Consider the following 19,474-nt stretch of genomic DNA (forward strand, 5'->3'; position numbering starts at 1 on the left):
CAGGAGCCTGGTCTGGCTGGGTCTGGTTCCAGGGCCCACGCTCTCTCAGTGGCCCACATGGCCTCCTCTAGGACAGCTCATGTGAGGACAGCTCATCTGAGCGGAGCTGCTCGCCCCTGCTCACCCACCGTGTGTGTGTGCGCACGTGCGTGCGTCCTGGGCGCGCGGTGCCTGCCCACAGAGGCCAACCAACACTGTTACCTCCCATTCTTGCTCCAAACACACCAACACATTTTCCTCCGGAGCGGGAGGGCCTGGTGCCTACCCCGAATCCTCACACAGAGAGCGGGGAGGGCGGGCACAACCACTGTGCCGCTCCAGTCCTTGACCGCACAGCCCTGGGGGGCCCCATGTTTGGGATCTGCCTGGCGGCTCTCACAGGCACTTACTTGATTCCAGGCGCATCCAGCAGGTTGGTCAGGCCTGTCCAGTTGATCTGCAGGTGCTGCAGGGGCAGAGGGAAGCTGTCAGGCTGGAAGGAGCCAGAAGCGCAGGGCTGAGAACCCTCGGCAGGGGGGTCAGGCAGGTGAGGCACCTCCCAGTCCTGCTCAGGCCTCGGCTCGGGATGGGCCGGGGCTGTGAGGCCTGCCGCTTCCCTGCCAGGACCCCCTCAGGAGTGGGCCAGTGCACGGGGCCACAGGCTGGCCTGGACTCAGGGAGGTCTGAGCTATAGCTTCCTCTCCACCTCCGACTACTCTTGTGAGCTTGGCAAGCCACTTCTCTTAGCTGTTCTGGGTCTTGGGGAGAGCAAGCTGCCTTAGATGACAGGAGACAAGGAGTGGGAAGTGCCCAGGTCCAAGTGGGCTTGGGCAGTGTCCATTCTTGGGCTCAAAGCCAGTGCCTGGGGTCCAGCAGGCAAGGGCTTACTTGCAGCGAGTGGCAGGCCTGCCCCTCGTCCCTGGGACTCACCGGCTTTTGAAGGAAAAACATGGTCACGGCCCCCACAAAGGGCTTGTCCACCAGGAGGGGCTCCAGGATCACCCGCAGTGTGCCCTGCAACTGGAGAGGCACAGAGGGCCGGTGAGGGACTCCAGCCTCCCTTCTTCCTGCACCTGTCTCATTCATGCCCATGCCACCCACAAATGTCAGGGCCACCTGCTGTCACAGCAGAGACTACACTCCGGGAAGAGAAGCCTGCACACGGCTGCCACCCCTTTGCCAGGTACTCAGGGGCCATGAGCCGGCCCTCTCTGCCTTCCGCTGCTGCGGGGCCTGAGGGGCCTGCGGCCTTGCCAGGCCAGCAGGGCCCCAGGAGCGCTTTCCAGCTCCCACTCAGCTCCTCTGCTCCTGCTATGAGAATTTCCACCTCCTCCACCCACCTCAGTTTCTAAGCACTGGCTCTGCACCACTCCATGGCAGAACCTCTCCCTTCCCTGGGCAGCCGAAGCCTCTCTGGGGGGACTTTACAAACAGCAGCAGGCGTGGGGCTGTGGGGCCAAGCGGCAGGCTGGTGAAGCTCAGCCACTACTTCTTGGCCATGTGACCTCGGGCCTGGAGTCCCTGGATCACCACCAGCCTCTGTGTTTGGTGTCATCATCCCCTTCCACAGCCTGCTCCAGCGTGAGCCTGCTCCCCCTGCCCTAACTCCACCCTGGCGGGGTGGGGGGCAGTCCCGCCGGGCTCCACCCACCTGGATCCCGTTCACACCAGCCTGGATCTTCTGCAGCTCCACGCTGATCTCACAGTCCCCGACGTAGCTGAAGGTGGGGAGGGAAAAGGAAGGTGGAGGAGGGGCACGTCCACCACTCAGAGAGGTCGGGAAACTTGCCCAGCGCCACCCAGCCCAAGCCCAGGCAGCCAGCCGCCAAGCCTGAGCCCTGCATCACCCGGATACGGCCTCCTACCGGCCTCAGCCTTTCTCGGCTCTGCACAGACACGGACCCAGGTGCCTGCACCCAGGTGTCCCCTGCACATCCCCACCTCTGCCGACGAGGGCAGTGACTCTGGGCACCACCTCACCCCACGACACCCCACAGATGCGAAGGAGGGGCTCTTGGTGAACACACTGCCCCCTCCCCGCCCCGCTCCCTCCGCCACTGCTGTGGCCCTGCCCCGTCTCTCCTCCCCAAGGACACAGAGCAGCCCCGCGGCTCACATCCAGCCATTCCCCCAGTTGTTGCTGGGGTGGTGGAGGTGGGCAAAGGGAACAAGGGCCCTGGGCCCAGTGGCGGCTCTGCCAAGTGATGGGCACAGGGAGCCCAGGATGGGTGCCCTTGAGGGTAAGATCAGGAGACCTGTCAAAGGACTGAAGGAGAGGACTAAGGGAAGGGAGAGGGCGGCCCCCAAATACCTGCAGGACACAGGCAGAGGAGCCTGATGTCACAGAAATGCTGCATGCCCCCTGAAAGGGGAGGGGGACCCAGGGCCACCTGAGCTGACTGGGGAGCTGGGTGGGTGGGCCAGATGACCTTGACATGCCCCAACTATTTATACAAGGATCTTGTGGCAGAGCCTTGGGGCCAGGAGTGCCCACTAGCCATCACCATCCCAACACACTTGAGACCTGCCCCCAAATGGGGATGGGTGTTCCCAGGGCTGACTCCTGTCATCCCAGTGTGCTCTCAGTGCCAGCCTCTGGGCTAAAGACAGGAAATATGAGACGCCAGAAAGGAACGGCAACATTCTGGAACTTCAGGAGTCAATCCTTGGTCCTTTAAAGCACAACTCGAATCTCACCACCTCCAGGAAGACTTCCTGGATTGAATCTGCCTTCTCTCCACCTCAAGCCTATGACAAGCCTCATTCAAAAGAGGAGCCCTTGCTCAACCGACCGAACTAGTCACTCACGTGTCTTTGCATCCTTCAGTTTTTCTGAAGTACCACAGAGCCCAGTTCTCCCACTGGTCTCTCACAGCCTGTGCTCAGAGCTCTCTGCGCCTCCCCACATCTTTCTGTCACACTCACTTCCCCTTGCTAATCCTCTCTGAGGCAGCTGGTCTGACCTTCCAGGTGACCTGGCCCGGGCCTTACGAAAGCTCTGCTGCCTGGGCCTTGGCACCAAAGCATGCCTGGTGCCTGATCTGGCGGGAGAAGCCAGGCCTGGGCTGAGGGGTCAGACAGCGGCGGCTCCCCTGGGATCACCCACTCTCCTGACACTCCTCCCTGTCCCAAGCAGGGACCCTGTGCTCCAGCCTGGGGGCGGGGGGTACGTGTGCTGTGAGGGGCTTTCACAGCCTGAATAGACTGTATATGCTACTCCATCTTCAAACTGGCTGTTCCCAGCGTCCCCGCACCCCGCGCCGGCCCCCACGGCAGGAGGGCTCACCATATCTGCAGGTCCAGAACCACCTGTCTTCGGTTGTGCTTGCTGGCGTGCGCCTTGATGCCGTTGACCCTGGGGCACTGGGAGAGAGGCCGGAGGGCAGGGTCGACAAGGGGCCCGGCACCAGGGACAGCTGCAGGCCCTGCCCAGCACTGGGCTTTGTCCACAACCACCAACGTGACCACTGCACCCCCGGGGCGAGGCACAAACACAGAAACCCACCCACAGCCCCGTCCGTCCTTGGCATCCCGATACTTCCCTGCCGAGAATGTGCACCCTTCTTTCTCCCTCTCCTCCCACAGGTATGTACTGAGAACCTGCTCGGGGCCAGGCTGGGACTGCAGAGAAGGCAAGAGAAGGCAAGGAGCAGCCCAGCAGAGGAGACAATGGGGCGGGGTGGGGCACAGGATGAGGTGCAGCCTGTGCTGCCAAGTGGGGGTCTGGGGACCTAGGAGCACCTCCCAACCCAGCTTGGGGTGGGTGGAGGTTAGTGAAGGCTTCTTGGAGGAGGAGGCATTTAAACAGTTCTGGCAGATGAGCAGAAGTTGGCCCCCTAAGGGCAAGGCAGGATCCCTGGCTGAGGGATCTGACCCTAAGAATTGAAGTGCCCCACGCCAGGGCCACGGTCCCCAGCCTCAGGCCATGGCTGAGCTCCTAGGTGATTGTTCTCCCCCCTCTGCCCACATTCTCCTCCTGTCAGGCGGCACTGGAATGGGGTCTGGTTATTATTTATCAAGAATAAAAAATAAATTTCACTGAATTTGAGTTAGTGACATGCACGCTGAGGTGGTGAGGGGTGAAGTTCACTGATGGCTGCAATTTAATCTGGAACGCATTAAAAAAAAAAGACGAGAGGGACAGAAGCACAGATACGTACTAACGTAAATCAGGTTAACAACTGTACAAGCCAGATGGTTCACGGACTAATGCTCCCAATTTTCTTGTATGTCTGAAATTTTTCATAATAAAATTTTGGAGAAAAAAATTCAATCAACCTTACTAGAAGAAAAATTCCATTATCTTTCTACTCTCTCCATAGAAAGTGATACTTACAAATGCATTGTCACATGAAAAGGTTATCAAAAAGTTCAAAGCCAAAAATGCAGGGAAAAAATTATTATAGGGAGATGTTGAGCAGTTAACTACAATGATTATGTAGTTTTTCCAGAGTTTGTGATACTGTCAGCTTTTTTAAATGTGTAACTTGCTGGGATTTATTTTCTTATTCTTCCCCATACTTATTTAATATTCATTTTTGTCCAAATTTTACATGTTTAATTTTATATTCTCTTTCTTTAGGAGGGCTCCCAGAACTGTAGATGCTTCAGGCCACGCGACACTCAGCTCTGCCCTGGCCCCCAGGGCCTTGACGGTAAAGACCAGAGAAGCCAGAGGGAGGCTGGGGGGCAGGGGAGGACCCTGACTGAACGCCGGCCCCCCCCGCCCCCCCCCTGCCCCGCCACAGCCTGGAGCGGTCTGCGGCACCTGTGAGAGCTCGGCCCCACGATCCCCATCTGCAGAAAGGGGTCCTGGGGAAGGCTGCCCGCCCAGAGGCCCCACCACCGAGAGGAGGGGTCACTACCGTCTGAGCATCTGCTCTGTGCTAGGCAGGGCGGCCCTGGCCCAGGGCTCCCAGTTAGGTGGGGAGCACCAGGCTGGGATCTGGCCTCGCCGGCCCACTGTGACTCAACAGCCATGCAGAGTGGCCCTGAGGCCAGGCCTGTTAGTCACGCTTCACAACCACCCTCCTTCCCTTTTACAGATAAGGAAACTGGAGCTCAGAGAGGTTAAGTCACCAGCCCAAGGTCATCACAGCACCGAGCGAAGTTGGGCATGGACATGGGAATAGGAGGAAGCTGGAAACACTCATGGGCATGAAGGAAGGGGGTGTGGCAAGTGCACTGGGTGCTCACCAAGCCCAGGAAGGTCACATGAGGAGTCCTCTGTGACTCCCTCAATGGAGAGGAGGGCAGAGGAGGGGGATGGGAGAGCCAAGGGGAAGTGGGACGAGCCAGGACATGATGGGCTTTGAATGCCAGGACCAGGAGTCAGGTATTTCTCCTGCAGGGCTGGGGCATCTGGTCAGCCTGCAGGTCCCCCGGCCAAGTTCTTCTGACATAAAATCATCCCTTAGGATCAGCCACCCCTAGGCCTGCTGATGCTGCTGGTGAGGGATGGCTCTCCAGCAGCGCCACATTCCACAGGCATCACCAGACAGCGGCCCAGCCAAGCAGGCTCTGCTATAGACACAGCAGTCTGCAGGCCTGCTGGCTCTCAGCCTGCTGAATTCTTCAAATACCAACCCAGACATCACCCCCTCCCAGAAGTCTTCCCTGACTGCCACAGCCCCACACCTCTCCACTTCTGAATTCACGCATTCCTCCACCTTCGCACGGACACTGCCATGTTGTCATCCACCAGTTTATGTGTCTGCCTCCACAGCAGAACAGTGACCTTCCTACAGGCAGGGGTACAGCCACACCCATCTCTGTCTATGGTGCCTCGCACACAGCTCAGTAAGTCGCACGTGAATGAAACAGGGAAGGAACAAATGAACCAACAGACGCTGGGACAAGCCAGTCCTGGCAGAGTCTGAGTGGCATAAACTGGAATCTGCAGGGCTCAGGCATGCCTGATCCACCCCCCACCTTGGGGGGCTAGCGGGGCAGGGCTGGGCACATGCCCTGGGGCTGGCGGACAGCTGGCAGCAGCCTGGCCCGCATTCTGACACCTGTTTGCTCCAGAGCCGCCCAGATGCCCACACCTCTGATCTACCGGGTGGTGGACATCATGGTGCTTCTCTGTCTGGGGGATGCATTTCCAGATGATCAAAATAAGATCCATCTCAATGTGGCACTCAGGGCAGGAGGGTGGAATAAGAAGCTCGGTCTAGAACAGGGACATGGCGTTAGGTATGTTAAACACAAACTTCTTTTATCCTAGGTCACCTACCATCTTCACAGAATTAGTCGGCTTGTCACACTGACTGCCAGGGTCAGTTAGCAGAGAATCCTACACTGCTGTGAGGCCCCGTCTCCCTCCACGGAGGTGTGCCTGCCGGCTGAGGCCTGAGGTCAGCAAGTGTGACCTGTGCATCTTTGTATCTGGCTGGCTTCCACCGCATGGTGTGTTTTCAAAATGTTGCTTAAGAAAAGCGGGCTTATTCCCACCTCTCCTTGCTCTCTCTGAGCCAGGCTTCCTCAGAACCTGCAGAGATGGTGGTGCTGGACTAGAGGATGAGGGGTCTATACTGAGGCCGAGGGGCTGGGAAGGGCAGGTGGGGTTGGGCCCCTGTGAGGTCCAGTGGGATCTTTCTAGTCGCGTGCATGAGCAGGGGCAGGGGGCGGGGACAGAGAAAAGACTGCACAGCAGGTCCAGGCTGCCCTTCCCGAGAGCACCAACCTTCTGTCCGAAGTAGAGCTTAGTGAAGGTGAAGGTCCTCAGGTGGGCGCTCTTCTCCCGGATCTTGGGCTCGAGTTTCTCCCGGAACTTGTTTTCCATGATCATGCTTAGGTAGGGCCAGGTCTGGGAGATGATCTGCGAGGACAGGAAGAGGCCCCTGGCGGTCAGGCCTGTGCCCCCCACCCCAGACCCACGGCTGCTCAGGACTACCTGGCCCCCGGAGTGGGGTCCCAAGGCCCTTACGCTGCAGCACCCATCTGCCTGCCTGCCCACCCATCCGTCCCTCTGTCCATCAAGCATCGCATAACTACAGCAGTGGTTCTCACTCTTGTGCAGGCAGCAGGACCCCAAGATTTGGTACCATTTCGCAGAGCACAATGAAACAGTCATTCACGAAACTCAGTATTATGAAGCCCTTTAGTTCTGTGCTAAAACGTAAGCTATCTGAATCAACATGGTGGTGTAAACAACAAGTAGCAGGTGTCAGAGGTTTAAGAAAAAAAATCACAGGAGAGAAACAAATTGTTTCCTGTGGATTTAATTTTTTTTCTAGTAATCAGGAAAGGCCGCTTCCAGCTGATTTCTGCAGCAGAATGACCTATGGCTCTGGTCTGGGAACCAAGCATGGACCTGGGGAGAGGGAGGGTGCCAGAGAGATGGAGCCTCGTGGCAGGAGATGGGGATCAGAGAGGGGTATAGAAGGAGGGGCAGCCAGCCGCTATGTTCTGTTTGGGGCAAACGCTTCTCGCTCTTCCTTCTCTCGGACTTGGGGCCCCAGTTTAAAGATGCGCCTCCCCCTCCTTCCCGAACCCATAATCAGAGGAACCTGAAAGCAGTGAGGTTTCAGGGTTTTCTTGCCCCCATCTCTCTCAGGGGCCTCTGCAGGGACTGGTCCCATCTTCCTGTCTTGCTGCTTGGTCATCTACCAAATGCTTTTGAGTATGAGGCTCTGTGGGACATACTCGGTACCCTAGTGCGCCCTATCTACACAGCTGTTCCCCCATCCATGCCCCGAGCTGAGGGGGGAGCCTCACCCCAACGGTCACACATCTCCACCTTCTGTGGGCCTGTGTGTTAGTGCAAGAAAGATGTCATGCACGCGGGGACCCGTGACCTAGACACACATGCAGGAAGAACTCCACTCGGGGACACAGCACAAGGTTTGTCCCAGAGGCCCTGGGCCCTGCATTAATCCACAGAAATCCGGTCACTCCTCTTAAAGCAGTAAACTACTCCCTCCACATTTTACCCAGAGGCTGGTAACAGTTTTTGATCCACTCAGCAGTGACATTTCTGGTAACATGAGAATACCAACCTTAGATCAAAAACCATCAGGAAGTCAAAACCATCAAAAATCATTAGGTATTTTTTATACCTAACCTAAGTCATTTCTGCTACAGGCCAAGCTTCTATCCAGAACAGAGGCAAGGTTTGTGTTAGAAAAATCCTGAGTCAGGAGACTTTCGGGGGCTGGTACAGGAGCCTTCACATTTAGGGCCAGGCTTGGGCAGATCAGGCAGGGCAGATCTGGTTCCTCATCTGTAAGGAAGGGTGGGACCTGGACCCCTCCCCCATCTAGCAGCAGAACCCCGCGGGGGAGTCCCCTTGAATGACCTAACAGCAGAGTTACTGGGATAATGACAGTGGATGATGTCAGCGTATACCAGCCTTCAGGATGTGCCAGGCACTATGGTGCATTAATTACCTCATTAATCCCCACAACACCCCACAAGGCAGGGACCATAATTATTCCCATTGCACAGATGAGGGAACCAGCCCTGAGAGGTTAGGCAACCTGCCCAAGGTCACACAGCCAGCACTGGTGTTTGTGGGCTGGGAACCAGGTGAAATCCAGCAGCAGCTGTCACCTCATGGCCTTCCTCTCCCCAGGAAGCACTGGTCTTGGCCTGGTGGGCCACTGGAGGGTTGCATTTTTCTCTGTATTTTCTAACTTTTCTGCTGCGGCCATGCTTTAATTTCACAACTGAAACCAAAAAAATTTTTTAAAGAAAAGAAAGCCTGTCTGGCGATGAGAAGAACCTGAGGGTGGGAGCCGTGAGAGACAGGCAGAAGGCCAAGGGCCATCTCGGCCCCTCCCGAGCAAGGTCACTGCCCGGATGGCCTGGGTCCCAGAGCCGCTCCGCCCCCATCAGGGCTGCGGGGGAGGACAAGGCCTGGGCGGGGAGGGCAGCCTGGCCTTACCTTGTTGGCCCACTCGACCCGCTCCACGTCCGGGAAGTGGATCTAAGGAACAGAAACCCCGAGAGGAAGTTAGACTCCCGCCCCCGGGAACCACGCAGGCAGCAAGGCTAGGCGCCGGGTCCTCCTCCCGCCCACACAGCGCCGGGCCTTGCCCTCAAGGAGCGCACCGTCCGGTGGCGCAGGCGGCAACCAACCAGACGGCGCCAACGCGCGCCGAATATTGACACCACGGAGAATGCCAGCTCGGCGCGGCCCGGCTCGGAGGCGCACGTGGGCGGTTCCGATTCTGGGGAGCCCGCTGCACCCTCCCCTCTGCCTCCAGCCCGCAGGCTGCAAGGCGGGGCTGGACCCGCTCCTTTGCTTCTGCAATCAGCCCCGCCTTCCCGCGGAAGCACAGAAGCCCCACCGTGGGCAGCCCCCAGGGCAACTCCGAATTTGCTCCTTGCAGATTCTGTCCCCTTTATTGCTTTTAATGACACAAGTAATCGTAGCCTTTGTAGAAAAATTAGAAAATGTAGCTAAGCAAAAGGAAAAATACTTTATCAGAGAATGCCACCCAGTGATAACCGCCCTAAACGGGTTGATGCATTTCCTTCCAATCTCTTCCAGAAAGTATGTGTAGTTTTCACAGAAATTGAGGTCACAGTGCTTTTCAGTAGCCTTTTTTTCACTTAACAATATATTGTGATTGTACTGACTCCAAAGGTAACTACTGCCAATTTGAAAGGCCAAAAAGGGCATCATGTCGTTTTCATTGACAACTGAGGAGAGGGGGGCCCCTCCCGAGCCGCCAGACGCCCCATCCAAGCCTGCCCCTCCCCAGCAGGGAGGCCCCTCAGGCCAGGTCCTGTAGTCACACAGCAGAGCTTCCTCCAGGTCGCAGCCCCCAGCCACTGGGCCTGCTGGGTGAGTCCTGCCACATCCCTCGGTTGGGCGGGGGTCCCCGAGGTGAAGTGACAATCCTGTTGGCTAACCTTTTCATGACATGATTCTGAGGGTGCCCAAGCCTCTCCCTTTCAAGAGCCTCAGTCTCCAAATATGTCTACTGAGTTTCTCATCCCTGCCCCCCAGAAGGTTCTCTGGGACGGACAGAGGGGTAAGAGTGTACAGGGCGTCAGGCACAAAACATGGGTCAGTAAAATGGTAGTGACAGCCATCACAGTGGCCATGCCCCAAGTCCCCTGAGCAGCAGGCCAACTGGGGATCAGATTCACGGTGGACCAGGGTCCCCCAAAGTTGAAAAAGGGCCTGCCTTTCCTGTCCAGGGGCTCAGAAGACTCACTGCCCAGGGACTGAGTACACGTGTTCATGCAGTTCACACACCTCGTGCACACCCACCAGGTGCCAGGCTCTGGGCCAGCTCCGGGAATGCCCTGAAGGCCCAAACACAGACCCTAGCCTGGACCACTTGCCCACAAGGAGAGCCATTCCTAAAGGAGGGGATAGAGCAATTAATTCTCTTAGGAGCAGTTTTTAGCAGCCTTGAAAGGTCAGAGGAGCCCAGTGCTTCTGAGACTCCTGGGACATCATGCTATTCTCCCAGCCTCAGTTTCCCCAGCTCTGGGCAGTGGTCCCTGCTAACTTGGAGAAGCATCTAATATTCCTGCGTGCTAAAGGAAAAATACTGCCTGGTTCCCAGAGGGGGAGCTGGTCCAGCCCTCAGGAACAGAGTGGGATGAGGGGGAAGGAATCTTGGGGGAAGAGGGGCAGGAGCTAGCGTCAGCCCGTCCGGTTCAGCGGGGAGAAGCAGCCTGTCCACCACACATTCCGGCAGCTGCCCCAGATCGGGTCCCAAGCTGGGTACCAGGCACGTGGAGGGCGAGACCCTATCACACTGCCCAGCACTGAGGGAAAAACTCCTGCACAGGCGCCCTGAGGGGGGCCCCGCTCACATCATGGCCTTGTCCCCCAGAGTCTCCCCTGAGACCTGTCAGTACAGCCACCTTGACCTTTTCCGTTCCCAACAAAGACCTGCACATACCATTCCCTAGGTGTGGAACAGACTTCCCTGCTCCATCCATCACCATCTTAGACTCCACTTTTTCAGGCAGCCCTTCCAGATCTCTCAAGTCGGGGATAGGTGTCTGCCGTTCCCCATCATGGCCTTTAACACAGCCTATTGGAGCTGCTTGGTCTTCCTGCGTCCTCATTAGACTGGAAGCTCTAGTGGGCTGACTCAGCCTGGTTCCCTATTAGCGCCTGTCCCTGGCATATGAATGTCTGAATAAATATTTGTGGAATGAATGAATGAATGTATGAATGAATGCAAAGTTGTTGCCCTCAAGGAGCTCCCAGGCTGGTGAGGAAGCAGGCTATCAACAGACCATTCTAGAACAGGATCAGCACCACGGAGGGGGGGGAGGGGACCCCATAGAGGAGAGAGTTTGGTTACAGCTGGGCTCTCACTGGCACCTCTGCTCCTCTTCCGCCCAAGCCTGGACCCCTCCCTCTCCTCCTTCCATCCTAACCACTGCACTTCCCTCCTGCCCCTGGGCACACCTTATGTGCATACCCCTTCCACTCCCTGCCCCCCCCCGCAACCCCCACCCCAGGTGATTCTGCACCCCGGGAGCTGAGAAGTTCTGATCTGCTGGGCCCTGGAAAGAAGTGATCCAGCTTGGCGGGTTCAACCCTGGCGACACGTGGGAGCCAGTCAGACGAAGATTCCCGAGCTGCCTCACACGTACTGAATCAGAGTGTACCAGGGCGGGGCCTTCCAATTTATTTTTAACAAGCTCTTGGCATGAATCTGGCGTTCAGTCAGGGTTGGTGTGAGCTATCAATCCCTTGCATTAGGGTGACCCACACCCCCCTGACATGAGGACAGCACCGGAATGCCCAGGGCCCACACCGATTAAGTTTCATGGTGTCCCTTGGCCACCCACGCCTGTATTTGAGGCTCCTCATTCAGAGATTCCTCCAGAGAAGAGTCTGAACTCCCTGAGAGAGCAGCAATTCAGATCAAGACAGTAAGAGACCATCGAAGCACCCTATTCTGCCTTAGGCACCCTGAAGGCCGTTCCTAGTCCTGAATCTCAGCACCGGTCATCACTTCCCAGGGAGCCGGTACTCAGGAGCCGGCCACCTTCTCTGTGACTGCCCCTGACTTAGCCCTGGACCAGGGAACAAAGCCAGAGAGACGGATACTGTGGAGCAGCGACTCGCACCCCACGCTTCCTCAGTCTGACGCAGACAAATCAGTCTGTTTTTCCATTCTAACTGGTCTTTTTTGGATCTTTCCCTACTTCAAATTCTCAAAGTTATTCCACGGTTTTATCTACTGGCTTTATATTTTAGTTCTCGCATTTAGGTCTTCAATCTGCCTGGAATTTTTTTATAGTGGGTGAAATAGGCATATAATTTTATTTCTCTCCACACTCTCACTAAGGCAATTTTCCAACATCGCATCCAAAAAAAAGAAGTCCAGGGGCCGGCCCGGTGGCGCAAGCGGTTAAGTGCGCGCGCTCCGCTGCGGCGGCCCGGGGTTCGCTGGTTCGGATCCCGGGCGCGCACCGACGCACTGCTTGGTAAGCCATGCTGTGGTGGCGTCCCATGTAAAGTGGAGGAAGATGGGCACCGATGTTAGCCCAGGGCCGTCTTCCTCAGCAAAAAAAAGAGGAGGATTGGCGGATGTTAGCTCAGGGCTGATCTCCTCACAAAAAAAAAAAAAAAAAAAAAGAAGTCCAACTTTCCTCCTAACTTGTGAAGCTACTTGCCTCATAAATCAGCTTCCCGCGTGTACCTTGGTGTGTTCTGGACTTGGTGTTGGCCTCCACGGGCTGTGTGCCTGTTCCTGTGTCACACCACTGTTTCAATGCTATGGCTTTGCAGTACAACCTGGGGTAGGTCATTCCTCTCTTTTGCTTTTCTTTTTCAAACTGATTTAGCTAATAGTAGGTATTCATACTTTCATGTGAATTTTAGAATCATCCTGTCGATCTGCCCAAAAAAATCCTCCTGGGGTTTTGATTGTTATATAGTCACATGCTGCATACAATGTTTTGGTCAACGACGGACCGCACATCTGATGGTGGTCCCATAAGGTTAGCACCATATAGCCTAGGTGTGTAGTATGCTATATACCATCTAGGTTTGTGTAAGTACACTTGATGATGTTTGCACAATGATGACATCACCTAACAACGCATTTCTCAGAGCGTGTCCCTGTCATTAAGCGACGCATGACTGTATTTTTGAATTTATAGATTAATTTGTGGGAGAACTGACATCTTTACAATATTAAGTTTTGCATCCATGAACAGAATATTTCCCTTTATTCAAATTTGACTGTATTCACATTTAGGATCATATACTTTTTCCTATAAGAGTCTTGTACATTTTTTGTGAGATGACTTTGTGGGTTTGCAGTTATTAAAAATGGTATTTCCAGGGCTGGTGCAGTGGTTGGGTTCACGCGCTCTGCTTCGGCAGCCTGGAGTTCCTGGGTTTGGATCCCGGGCACGGACCTACGCACCGCTTGTCAAGCCATGCTGTGGCAGGCACATAAAATGGAGGAGGATGTGCACAGATGTTAGCTTGGGGCCAGTCTTCCTCAGCAAAAAGAGGAGGATTGACAACGGATGTTAGCTCAGGGCTGGTCTTCCTCACACACACAAAAAAAGGTATATCTGGGCAATGTTGTTGAAATGTGTTACAGTTCTAATTGTTCATTAATTCTCATAGGTTATTTTATATACATTTAAAATCTCCAAATAATAATTTTTGTCTTCTTGCTCCCCATCTTATCCTCATTTGCATCTCTTGTTTGACTTCATTGGCCAGGACCTCTGCTGCTACCCTAGGCAGTAGTGGTGGTAGCGAGCAGCTCTGTCTTGTTCCTGATCTCAAAAGGAAGTTTCTCCATTAAGCAAGATTTTTGCTGTAGATTTTTAGAGGACAGCCCCTGTCAGATTGAGGAAGTTCTCTTCAATTCCTAAATTTCCAAGAACTTTCATTAGAAGTGGGTACTGCACTATATTCAATACTGTCTCAAATCTATTGAGATAATTATGTTATTTTTTTTGCCTTTTGTCCATTAATGTGGTCAACTTACCTGATGTTTCTTTCTAAAACAGAACCCTCTCTAGTTCCTGGGATAAACCCCACTAAAGTGTAATATACTTAGTTAGCCTGATAATTCATTTAGGTTTTATACACTCACGATTCAAAGTGATACCTACAATTTTTGTTCTCGTATAGTTCATGTCTGGTTTTGGTATAAAGATTTTACAATAAGCTGTAAAATGAGTGGGACAGCTTTCCTTATCCTCCTATTTTCTGAAATAACTTACAAATATAGGAATTATCTGATCAATGAAGTTTAGTATATCTTACCTATAAAACCGTCTTAGCCTGAGGCTTTTGGGGATGGTAAATTACCATTTCTCTCTTTAGTAGTTAACGGTGTATTCAAAGTGTACTTACCTCTGATCTTGGTAATTTTGGCATTTGTAGTTTTCTAGAAATGTATCTAGTTCATCTAAGTTTTCAAATGTATTGATATATAGTTGTTTATAATATTTTATTATTTTTGATGTTATATGTGTAATTATTTGTATGTTTTTCATTAAATATTCTATTTTCATCTTTTTCTATTTTTTCATGATCAAGCTTGACAAAGGTTTTGCCTATTGTACTCATCTTTTCAGAGAACTACCTTTAGTTGTTAATAATTTTCTTTCCTCTTTACCTTTATTTTAAAATTTTTGTTCATTTTCATCGTCATATTTATTATTTCTTTCCTTGTTTCTTTCATCTATATCTGTTACTCTTTTATGTTCTTAGAGTTGAACTCTATGAGTTTTGGAGAGGAATCATTATTTTCAATTTTTCTTGTTTTATGATAAATAAATTCAAATTTATAAACTCCCCCACAAGTTTTGATGGTGTTTTCATGTTATTCAGCTCTCAGTTTTTTTGTAATTTCCATCATGACTTCCTCTTAAACAATGATTTTTTAAATAATAATATTTTTAAATATCTAGATACGTGAGATTTCTATAGCTATTTATTATTGTTTCCTAATTTCATTTCTTTATTGTCTGAGCAGTCTGTAGGATGGTACTCATTGGAATATATTGACAATTCCTTTGTGGCCTAGTACATGACTAATTTCTAGGACTGTTCCATGTATGATCAAGTTATTAATCATGTCCTTTGAATATTCTTTGTCTTTGTTTACTCTTAGTCTGCTTATCATTTTCAGAGAGGAACGTATTAAAATTTCCAAGCCCAACTGTTGATTATCTATTTCTCCAAGCAGTTCTGTCAGTTATTAGTTTATATTTCAAGTTTATATTATGTGGTATATATACGGCCATGATTATTATATTATCTTCTTAATTATTGCTCCTTTTATGAGGATATAATATCCTTGTCTCTATGATATAGCTGAGTTATATTCTATTTTCTCTAATTTGGAAATTGCTACTCCAGCTTTCTTTTGTTTCGAAGTTGCCCATCCTATTTTCAACCTTTTTGAGTTCATGTTATCTCACATCATTTAATACTCATCTTAATCCCTTATTAGCCCCATTTTACAGATAAGAACACTAAGGCTTGGGGCCGGCCTGGTGGCACAAGCGGTTAAGTGCGCGCGCTCCGCTGCGGCGGCCCGGGGTTCGCCGGTTCGGATCCCAGGCGCACACCAATGACGCACCGCTTGGCAAGCCATGCTGTGGCAGCGTCCCATGCAAAGTGGAGGAGGATGGGCACAGATGTTAGCCCAGGGCCAGTCTCCCTCAGCAAAAAAAGAGGAGGATTGGCAGAGGTTAGCACAGGGCTGATCTCCTCACAGAAAAAAAAAAAGAAAGAAAACTAAGGCTCAGAGAGGTCACTTACAGTCACCAGCTGTGAAGTGTCGGCGCTGGGACCCGGATCCAGGTCTGTCAGACCAGAGCCTGCTCTTCTACGCCTCCCCACTCATCCCTCTTAAGAAGACCATACATACCACTCTGTTTTCCTCTTTCACAGAAAGTCCAATTTAGCGAGGATTGCACTCACGGGACCTGAGCCTTCACTGGTAGGCTGTGCTTTATAGGTTACAAAGGGTATTCCACAGACACTTTCATTTGATCCCCCTAAAACTCCATAAGGTGACCAGCAAAGCTACGGTTATCCCCATTTTACAGAGGCGGAGAGGCTCAGAGACGAGTTAGTACTTGCCAAGATCACCCAGGTGACCAGAACCCACCTCATCTGCATGGGATTTGAGCCCAGCCTTCAAATCTTTTTCTCCCCCATTTTCTCCTCCCCCTCCTCCACCTGAAACGTCAGCATCTGAAGTTTATTTCTCAGTGTTCTTCTAACTATTCCCTGTGCGTTTAAAATTCCACCTCTGTAAGCCTCAGTTTTTTCATCCACAAGATGGGCACAATACTGCCAATTTCACAGAGTTCCTGAGAAGAGGCTGTAAAGGAGACAATGCCTGTAAGGTGCTCAGTCCCACTCTGGCTCAGAGTAAATGCTCCAGAAGTGGTGAGTGTTGTTGGCAGCTGTATAAAGACCCTGCAGGTGCAGACACTCTGACACCTTTGACCTCAGGTACATGCCAGGAACAAGGTCACCTGGGCTATGTGTCCAGTTCTGTCTGACCCAAAGCCCCACAAATTCTCTAGTGGGGCTCCTGGTGCCTGCAGCTCTGCCCTTTGGGGAACCACCGATAAGGGAGAATAGAAAATGAGGAGAGGATAACAGAGCCAAAGCGGCTGAGGCCAAGGGGAAGGACCAGACTCAATTGTTTCCTTGACCTCCGCTGATTGGCCAAGGGATGTGTGCCTGGGGATGAAGACCTGTGGGGCACAGGTGAGGCTCTGCCCAATGGGGGTGCTCCATAGTGAGGCGTGGCAAAGGGACCAATCAGAGCCTCTGTGTCTCTCCCTCACTAGGTAAACAAAGAGAAGGCAGAAAAAGAAGATGGTGGCTCACTCCCAGGCTGTGTCCTAAAGTCTCCGAGCTTTTGTTCCAATTCCCCACAAGGCTGGGAGTCTCCAGGACCAGCTAGGGGGAGACATCCATACCACCTGGCAATGCAAAAGGCTAGACTCCTGGTCAGGGCCCTCAGAGATTCTGATTCAGGAGGACTGGGGCAGGGGCCTGGAAACCTGCATCTTTGACAAGCTCCCCAGGTCCTTCTGACCATGCTGGTGGAGGGTGTGGAAGAATGAGTGACAGGGCTCCCCGGGGTGGAGGACCTGCTCAGGCCCCGGAAAAAGGTGGCTCCTCTGCCCCCTGGGGCTCCTGACTAGGGCTTCAAAGTCACAGTCTATGTCTCCAGCTGTCATTCTGGGAGAACACTGTTTTGTCATCAAATTCTTACCAGCAGCCTATGGACTTCAATTCTTTGACAAAGGCAACCTCTCTTGTGCCATGGAGAGCAAGAGGAGGCAAGAGCTAGCAGGCGAACAACACTTCCAGTATCATGATTCTGCCTGGCTCTGGGCATTGCCGTTGCCCTAAAAGCCACTCCCACCTCATAGCTGTGTTCCTGAGCCGGGCATAGGAGTAGGAAGCGGAGCCAAGGGGCCAAGGAGCAGGGTCTAGTCCTGTCTCACTTCCTGCAGCCTCGGGTCTCTTCTGATGCAGAGAAGTGAGACTATCAATTCCTGTGCTGCCCAGGATCTGCAATCATGATCCACAACCAAGAGAGATGATGAGTGTGAATCTACTTCTAAATGGAGACAAATTCAGAGCAGGGTTTGTCCCAGCAGAAACATGAACACTACCCTCACTGATGTATCACAGGTGTGGGCATTTCCCCACAGCAGGCCTGGAAAAGTTGCCTGGGCCCATGGTCAAGTCAGCAGGATATCAGATGCCTGCTGTTCCCCCTGTAGAACCCCTGAGAGAAGTTTACACAGATGGGCTCTCGGCCCCCAACTGAGGCCTGCCTAAGCTAACGCCAGTCTTGCTGATGTTAGTGTCCTTGGGCCGAAGCCTTCCAGGCAAAGTGGGCTAATATTTTAATGACAGCGTTTTCAGACATTATCAAGGGAGTGATGGCAATGAGAGCTTCAAGAGGAGAGATAGACTGTAAAGCAAATGCAAGTCTAAGTCAGAATTCCCGGCTAGCAGAGGCCACCAAAATGGCCCACATTGATGAGTCATCTTTAGCTGGTCACGTGCTTTACTTCTTAAACCCTTTAGGAAAAATGATTCACCATAGTAGGAAATGGAGCTCGAGTGACAGCTGCATCCCTTCAGGTGGGCTGGGGTGGGGGTGGGAGGCGTGGGCAGGAACCTTTGGCCACAGACCCTCTGAGGAGGCAGGAGGATTGGAGGCCTTCACTTAAAGGGCTTGCCTCTCACTAGGCGAATCCTGCTCGCTCCCTCTCACAGGGGCCGTAGCTCTTCCCATGGGAGCAGCCACGTCCAGACACACAGAGATACATGGACACACCTAGGCAGACACACACACACAGACATACACACCAACATATATAGAGACACACAAAGACACACACACCCAGAACAACACAGACATCCACAGAATCACATGTACACACAAAGACACACACCCTTTTCACTGGGGGAAAAAAAAAAAGCCTCAGGGCCGCCCAGTGGCGTAGTGGTTAAATTTGCGAGTTCCACTTTGTTGGCACAGGGTTTGTGGGTTTGGATCCCGGGCGTGGACCTACACCACTTGTCAAGCCATGCTGTGGTGGTGACCCACATAAAAAATAGAGGAAGACTGGCACAGATGTTAGCTCAGGGAGAATCTTCCTCGCCAAAAAAATAAAAACAAAAAGCCTCACGGCTCTTCTCCACTCCAAAGGGCATTCTTTTACACACACTGGGGCAGCCCACCCCTCCCCAGGCTCCGAGAAGAGAGGAGACCTCTCACTCCGGGTGTCCTACATGGATGTCCTCCACAAGGAGGCTCTGTGGGTGCCTGGTCAGTGGTTCCTTCTCCACCAGAAAACGGTCCCTCATTTCACTCACTTTTCTCCTGAGGAAGCACAGCCTTTTTTCATTCCCTTTTTTTCTGTGTTCTTGGGAGGTAAACATTCAACCATGAAAACTGTTTTTAAATCTGCCCACTCTTCTGCTTAAAATTACCCTGCTAAAAGTGTTTTAAGGGAAATAGTCACTTCGCCAACTTGAAACTCTGTCTAACGCTGTTCTAGAATCCACAGGCTCCTTAACGCACTAGCCCGCAAACCGGCCTAAGTCAGCTGGACCCAGCAGCAGCAGGACAACTGAGCAGATAAAACCTCAAAGGCAGGGATCAGTGACAGAACACTGGTGCCAGGAGCCTGTCACCCTGTGCTGAGGAGTAAGGGCTCGGAGCAGATAGGGACTGCCCTGAGCTGTCCACAGAGTCATTTTTTCAAGGAGACCTGAGAGTGATGGCAAGTTGCTGCAGAGGTCAATGATCCAGGTAGGTTTGGTAATGCATAGAGGTTAAAAAACTTATCCTCTTGCTTATCAAACTAGTAAAAGGCCAAAAAAGATAATACTCAATGCTGATAAGGCCACAGTGAGGACGGAAGGAGAAGCTTTAAGACGTTCATACACTTTGACACATCAGTTTAACGTGTAGGAATCTAGAGCATGGAACTTGAGAAGCACGGACTAAGATTTACATGGCAGACACTCACCATAGCATTC

General features: G+C 52.5%; 1 protein-coding gene across 4 annotated transcripts in view; it reads right to left on the bottom strand.

Annotated features, from left to right (window-relative positions):
- ESYT3 (extended synaptotagmin 3) overlaps nucleotides 1–19,474 on the bottom strand; it is a 51,925-nt gene that overhangs the window by 24,761 nt on the left and 7,690 nt on the right. For 3 of the 4 annotated variants that reach the window (XM_058552264.1, XM_058552254.1, XM_058552235.1), the window contains exons 2-7: nucleotides 8,867–8,908; nucleotides 6,665–6,799; nucleotides 3,266–3,342; nucleotides 1,631–1,697; nucleotides 910–999; nucleotides 390–445 (exon numbers count right to left, since the gene is read on the bottom strand). In XM_058552264.1, the coding sequence (XP_058408247.1) occupies nucleotides 390–445; nucleotides 910–999; nucleotides 1,631–1,697; nucleotides 3,266–3,342; nucleotides 6,665–6,799; nucleotides 8,867–8,908 (467 nt within the window). The remainder of the gene's footprint in view (nucleotides 1–389; nucleotides 446–909; nucleotides 1,000–1,630; nucleotides 1,698–3,265; nucleotides 3,343–6,664; nucleotides 6,800–8,866; nucleotides 8,909–19,474) is intronic. The other variant, XM_058552244.1, reaches the window with a different exon arrangement.

The sequence above is a fragment of the Diceros bicornis genome, chromosome 2 (genome assembly GCF_020826845.1).
Source record: "Diceros bicornis minor isolate mBicDic1 chromosome 2, mDicBic1.mat.cur, whole genome shotgun sequence".
NCBI classification, from domain to species: Eukaryota; Metazoa; Chordata; class Mammalia; order Perissodactyla; family Rhinocerotidae; genus Diceros; species Diceros bicornis.